General features: G+C 34.8%; 2 protein-coding genes across 2 annotated transcripts; both read right to left on the reverse strand.

Annotated features, from left to right (window-relative positions):
- Positions 1-3,135: 3,135 nt before the first annotated feature.
- LOC104225070 (uncharacterized) lies at positions 3,136-4,530 on the reverse strand. The gene has a single exon (XM_009776832.1). It carries the CDS (start codon positions 4,528-4,530, stop codon positions 3,136-3,138), a length of 1,395 nt encoding a protein of 464 aa, XP_009775134.1.
- Positions 4,531-5,949: 1,419 nt separating this feature from the next.
- LOC138873312 (uncharacterized) lies at positions 5,950-6,492 on the reverse strand. The gene has a single exon (XM_070151764.1). The coding sequence runs from the start codon at positions 6,490-6,492 to the stop codon at positions 5,950-5,952; it is 543 nt and encodes a 180-aa protein (XP_070007865.1).
- Between the last annotated feature and the right edge of the window lie 847 nt (positions 6,493-7,339).

Raw genomic sequence — 7,339 nt, forward strand, 5'->3', positions numbered from 1 at the left:
AGTCGACCAATTTCGGTTGGCAAGATTTTTTTGGGTCGAGTTTGAAATTTAATTGATCGACAGAAATTGGCTAATTTTTGCTACCAACGAGTATTGTTCGACCTACCCGATTCAATCAATTTTTGGTCGGTAATCATTCAAACAGATTACGATCGGTCGGTTTTTTAGTCAGAAGTTATGTTTAGTAGTATAAGAAAAAATTCATTTGCAAAATGTTAACTTTTTGCTTGATCAGAAAACAATCAGTTTTGGTTTATGTTTAAATAATTACAGTACTTTATATTTTATTTTTTGGAAAAAATGCGAATGTTTGAACTTGATTTTGAGAGAACCAGTTTTGGTTTTCTTGTATCTAAAGGAAAAATATATAAGATGCACGCCGAACTTATCCTGAAAAATTAGTCTCCAACTCAATTTTTACAGGTGTTATTTTTCCATCCTATACTTGTCCGGACTGAATTTAATTCCTCGGGTTGTGTTCTTTACGCTCCGCCACATGTCAATTTTTAATTTATTTTATCTTTTTCAATTATTTTTTTATTTTTAAATTATTTTTCAATTCCACTCCACCCCTGTCACCGTTATTTTGAAAAAGTTATTGGGTTTCCACGGAGTTATCACTATTTTCTCTCCTTCAACCATAACCATTAAAGACCATTAGGCCATCATAGCCTAAAGGAATAAGTTCGGGCATAACAAAGATGGAGAAGAAAAACACACCAAAGCTCTTTCACTGAATATTAACCGAAAAATTATTTGGCGAACTCACCGACAAAGAAAATGAAGAGGGCTAGAAAAGAAACTCTCCAATGGTGATTTTATTTGATCTTTTGGGACGAGCTAATGAAAATGAGGTTAGAAAAATATTGAAGGCATAAGTCAGGTGGGAAAGAAAATAGTGGGATGAAGGAGGAGGGGAGATTAGGTGGTCCAGCAATGGTGGGGGTGTAGCAGGGGCTGTGTATTTTGGGTGGGAGAAGATGAGATAGAAGAAAGGATTGAGAGAAAAACAATAAATTAAAAAGAAAAAATAAGAGAAAAAAAGAGAAAAAGAAAGTGGGACCCCACAATTAATTAAGTTAAGTTAAGTTAAATATATAATGTCAAATAAAAATATTATATATGTTTGATTTAGTATGTAATTAATATTCTTTTCTTAGTTCTACTCGAGTTTGGGGAGTGAAACCACCTTCTCTGCTATGTCACCAATTAGGGAGGAATTCAATTTATCGCCTGTTTGGCCAAGCCGGAGAAATCAGCTTATTTTGAGAAGTGCTTTTTCAAAAGTGCTTTTGAAAAAAGTACTTTTGGAGAGAATCAGTTTGTGTTTGGCTAATCAGTCTGAAAAGCACTTTTGAGAAATAATTTGTGTTTGGCCAAGCTTTTTAGAAAGTGCTTTTAAGTGTCAAATTACGAATAAGGACATGAATAGATTTACTTAATAATTAATATTATAAGTAAATAAATAATATCAAAATTTTGTTATTACATGCAATAATTAAAAAAATCATTTTATTTAAGTAAAATATGAAAATAAAATTTAAAAGTACTTAATTCTTTTAATATAAGTTAAATATATTAAAATTCCTTCAACAAATATAAAAGCATTCACCCCTAAAGTCACTATATATTAGAAAGTTTTCCTAAAAATAAGAAGAAATATTTATAAATTAATATCCTAAGTATTAGGTTTAAGGGTTATTTTGGTATATACTATATTTTGTTAAGGGTATTTTAGGTAAGAAGAAAAGCCAAAACTGCTTCTGCTTCTGCTTTTGGAAAGAAACTACTTTTTTCTGCTTCTCTGAAACTGCTTCTGCTTCTTCCCAAAAGCACTTTTTTTCCCAAATAAGCTTGGCCAAACACCTCAAATTAGGAAAAAAAAGTGCTTTTGGGAAAAAAAGTGTTTTTTCCCCTTGAGAAGCTTGGCCAAACAGGCTATTAGTCTGGACAAGTATAAGATGGAAAAAGAACGCCCGTAAAGGTTGAGTTGAAAACTGATTTTTCAGGACAAGTTCGGGGTGCATCTTATGTATTTCCCTTTTTTTATTACAAGATTTTTTTTTTCTTAAAAGAAAAGTATTGCCGAAACCTAGAACATCTTTTTGAGGTTCTTATATCAATAAATCAAATGAAAACCCCCCCTAATAAATATAAGAAAGCTTTTGTTCTAAAAAAAATATAACCAGAGACTTGTGTGACCATTTTATTTAAAAATAAATAAATTATTATAGACAATATAATTTCATATAATTAATCAAGTTGTGTCAACAGTCACGGCTCAAAAACACCCTTGTGGATCTCCCTTCTTTTGTTTACCATTCATTAATTCATATATTGCTTCAAGAAAATTCTTTTTAAATGCTCAACAAGTTCATTTGTTCTTGAATATGAGAGATTCATTTTAATTCAGTTGATCTATAGCCTTCAATGACTACCGAACTTTGGTTGATTAAAAAGAAATAGTTTTCTGACTTTACCGATGCATGGGTCAGTAGTAAAGAGTAGCACTTTTTGCAATATTTGATAAGCAAATTATGTAGGACTAATCTTTCTAAAAAGTACTTTTGATTGTGAAATTACAAAAAAAGACAATAAAGATTTAGTTTACATTTAGCATTACCTAAAAAAGCAAAATTTTAATATTTATTATAAAAAAACTAATTAATTTTTTTATTTATATTTAACTAAAGTATAAAACATAAAGTAATATATATTATAAAAAATTAATTAATATGAAATATAAGTCTATAAAAGTACTAATATTGGTAGGAATATATACGCTTACAAATTACGTGTATGAAAAATACTGTCAATTCGTGAGAAAACAACAAACTATGTGGTGTTGCATTATGTCAACTATATAATATGCATGCATGCCAAAAAATATTATAAAATAAAATTACAAACTGGAGATCATATAACATTGGCATACTACAAAAGAAAAAAAATTATACCTTATGAATAAAGTTCTTAAATGTAGTGATTAGCATTGCAATTCTTTTTTTTGGATATTAAAGAATTTTATTTACTAATTGTAATATGTACCGCTCAAAAAAATCAAAGTGGCAAGAGTTGGACATGAAGCCCCAACTCTGCAGCAAAGAGGCAATCTATCCATTACTAGCTCCTCAACTACTCACCCTCCTTAGGGATAAAACTAAGTTCTTCTAGTTTCCTCTGCAACCGTAGCATGTAGTGAACTTCTTGAATAACTTGTCTTATCAATGCACTTGCAGGCCTGCTCCTTTGCTGAAATAGTCTCAAGTTTCGTTCATGCCAAATACAATATACACCACATGCCAAAGTCATTCGATAGATAATTGCCCCAGTCGATCTACCTTTACTATTTTTCACAGCCCAATCGACTTCATTTTTCCATTCCCCAGAAACCCTATTAATACCTTGCCACTGCAACAACTTGTCCCAAATAGCAGAAGAATACTGACAGCTGAAGAAGACATGGTCTGCAGATTCATTCCTATCATTGCATAGAGGACACACCAGACTATCAACAGAAATCAACTGTGCCACTCTATCCTTTGTAAGGAGCCTTTTATAGATAGCCAAGTATAAAATAAAAGTCCATCTAGGAGCACCATGATTGCTGCAAATTAGTCTTCTCCATTCAACTTTTGGACAATCTCCCCTAATCTTACAGTATAACTTCTTAATGGAGAAGCTGTCCATTTGATACACATCTTGTTCTAGAATACCTACTTTCTCAAAAATAAGTTTGGCTTTTAGGATCTTTCTAATCACCCACGATGCTTGATTAGCCTGCGAGTCCCACACCCTTCTACCCTTTACATAATAAATGTGCACCCATTGTACCCACAATTTATCTTTTTTCTTGCAAAGATTCCATAGCAACTTGCAAATGGCAGCAGCATTCCATGCATGTACATCTAGTAGCCCAAGACCTCCAGCCGCTTTAGGATAGCATAATCTTTCCCAAGCAATTAGAGCTTTCCTTGACATATCAACACTGCATGTCCATAAGAATCTTTTGCATAAGGACTCAATTAATTGGACCACCTTCTTTGGAAGAACAAAAACCTGAGACCAAAATATTTGTATAGAAAATAGGACAAACTTTATGAACTGCAGCCTACCGGCATATGACAGAAAACTAAATGTCCAAGAGGTAATCTTATTCAGTATCTTGTCCAGCAATGGTTTATACTGCAACACATTAGTCCTCTTTGTGCTAAGTGGAATCCCTAGATACCTGAAAGGTAACTCTCCTTTTGTAAAACCAAGGGCCTGCAAGATAGCATTCTGATCATCTTTACACACTCCTCCAAAATAAATGGAGCTTTTGTCAGCATTTGCAACCAATCCTGAAGCTTGAGAGAATATTTGAAAGCAATTATATAACATTTGAACAGAGACAAAATTACCCCTACAGAATAACAGGAGATCGTCGGTAAAACCAAGGTGAGTAATGTTCATTCTAGCACATTTGGGACGAAAATTAAAATCACGCTGCCTCTTAAAAGTCCTCAACTGCCTGTTCAGATACTCCATGGCTAAAATAAAGAGAAAGGGAGACAAAGGGTCCCCTTGTCTTCATCCTTTCCTTGCTTGAAAGGGAGCAACAGGAACACCATTAATGATAATGGTATAAGAAACTGTTTTAATACAAACCATGACCCACTTTATAAACACCTCAGGAAAATTTAAACAGTTAAGAACTTGCTCCAAATAAGGCCATTCAATCGAGTCATATGCTTTCCTCATATCAATCTTCATCATACACCTAGGAGATATTCCTTTTCTCCCATACCCTTTGACTAATTCATGACTCATAATTATGTTATCAATGATCACCCTACCTGGCACAAAGGCAGATTGACTAGTATCTACTAGCATATCCATAACTTGTTGTAGTCGTTGAGTCAAAATTTTGGATATCAGTTTGTAAAGGATGGTGCAACATGAAATAGGTCTGAAATCAGATACTCTAGAAAGGTTCTGTACTTTGGGAATTAGAGTGATAGTGGTACAATTTATAGGTTGATACAGGTAACCTGATGAAAAGAACTCCAACGCAGCATTTGTAACTTCATCAAATATGACTGGCCAGGCTTTTTTAAAGAAATATGCATTATATCCGTCACATCCTGGTGCCTTGAGATCATCGATATCTTTAAGAGCCCGACTTACTTCATTTCTGGTAATCGGGGTAATTAGTAGAAGTTGGTGGTGCCTTTCTAGTGTCTTTCCTTCCCTCATAACTAGAGGGTTTATGGATGGAAATTGATCAGCTACGGCTCCAAGTAAACCTTTGTAGTAATTGGTTATTTCAGCATTAATCTCATCCTGCCCTTGTATTAAAATTCCATTTGCATTTATCAAACTCTTTATTCTATTCTGAGATATTCTATTCTTCATGTTTGCAAAGAAAAAAACAGTGTTAGAGTCTCCAAGTTGCAACCACTGTACTCTTGACTTCTGCCTAAATATATTTTCCTCAATGTTGTCCCATTTTTCCATTTGTTGCTTTATCTCCCTTTCCTGGGCAAAAAATGCAGGATTATGATCATTGTTTCTCATTTGCTCCTGAAAATCTGTTAGTTTCTCCCTTAAACTCTTTATTTTGAGGTTAACCTATTTAAATGCCTGAATATTCAGCTTCTTCAGGCCCGCCTTAGCACACCTCAATTTCTGCCAAACAATGTTCATAGGATCTCCCATTGAATTTATGTGCCAAGCATCACGCACCACCCTTAGGAAGTCCTCATGATCAGCAATGCAATTGACAAATCTAAATGTCTTTGATCCTACTAAGACAATGCCCTCCATTTCAATACATAATGGTGAATGGTCAGAAAAGTTTGGATCCAAAATAATGACCTCCAGATGCAGAAACTTTATCAGCCATTCAGCATTCACTAAAGCCCTGTCTATTTTACTGAAAATATGGCTATTCATCCACGTAAACCATCACCCAATTGACTTCATTTCAGCCATCCCAGTATCCAGAAGATATTCACAGAAGTCCCTAGTCTCCACCTCTTGTACTGGACTACCACCTTGTCTATCCTCAGCTGACATAATAGTGTTAAAATCATCCATAACTGCCCAGGGTCCCTGTTGAGTGTGATATAGGGACCTCAACTCAGCCCATAGCCTTCTCCTATCATCTATGGTATGCGATCCATAAACAACTGTTAAGTTGAAAAGCAAATTAAGTTTGTGAATAGACACACTACCATGAATATACTGCTCGGACATGCTCACCATGTTATAGCAAATATAATTAGGATCCCAGAGGATCCATATTCTACCTCTACTGCTATATTGATAGTTATGACACCAACCCCAACCTCTACCAAACTTGCTAATAATTTTCGTTGCATTGTGCTCTTTAACTCTATGCTCAAGCACTGCAATTAAACATATACTATTATTCTTTAGAAACAACTTAAACTCCTTTTGCTTATAGGCCTTGTTCAAGCCTCTAACATTCCAGGATACCAGCTTCATACCGGAATAAAGAGAGGAGCTGAATCCACTGCAACCACCTCATAACTACACTTGCCTCTGTTATTATCATCCCTACAGCTTGGCAAATTAGCTTATGTTAATGGACTAAACCCATTTGCAATAGTTGTATCAACTCTTTTAGTAGGTTGTGCTCTTTTTGCAACTGATTTCCCCTTCACGGTCTTCCATTGCTCATCTTGTCCTGGCAAAGTTGAGTTGGTTTCATTCTGTTTTTGGGCATTCTTTACACCTTGCTCCCTGTTAGCAGCCAAAGAACCACCCTCATGTATGATAACAATTGTTCCAGGCCTTCTTAACCAAACTTGCTTAGGTTTAGTAGTTTTGCCTTTAGGTATTTCAGCCTTAGGCACTACAGCATTTGACACTTCAGCTTTAGATGCCTTCTGTGTTGGCTTGCAAGTATGTCCGACCTAACACATGTAGGACAGTATTCTGGAACCCAATCATATACAATATGTTGTTCAAACAATCTACCATTAGTATGCAATACCTTTATCACATTTGGTAATTCCCTAGTTACATCCATTTCAACCAAAATCCTACCATAGAAAATACGATCCACATTGGTTGTGCACTCGTCGGTATATAAAGGAAAACCCAAACCACTTCCAATCCTGCTTAGAGAGTTCATACCCCAGCAACTTAATGGTAGATTTGGCAGCTTGACCCATATTGGCACAGTTTGGAGAACTTCAGCTTGAAAATCAAAGTTAGCCGACCATAGTTTAACGATAATTAGTTTATTATTGATAGTATATGGGCCTGAGTAAAGAACTTCATCCCTATCCTCTACGCAGTTAAACCTCACAACAAAGTACCCATCGTT

This window comes from Nicotiana sylvestris, chromosome 7, assembly GCF_000393655.2.
Source record: "Nicotiana sylvestris chromosome 7, ASM39365v2, whole genome shotgun sequence".
NCBI classification, from domain to species: domain Eukaryota; kingdom Viridiplantae; phylum Streptophyta; class Magnoliopsida; order Solanales; family Solanaceae; genus Nicotiana; species Nicotiana sylvestris.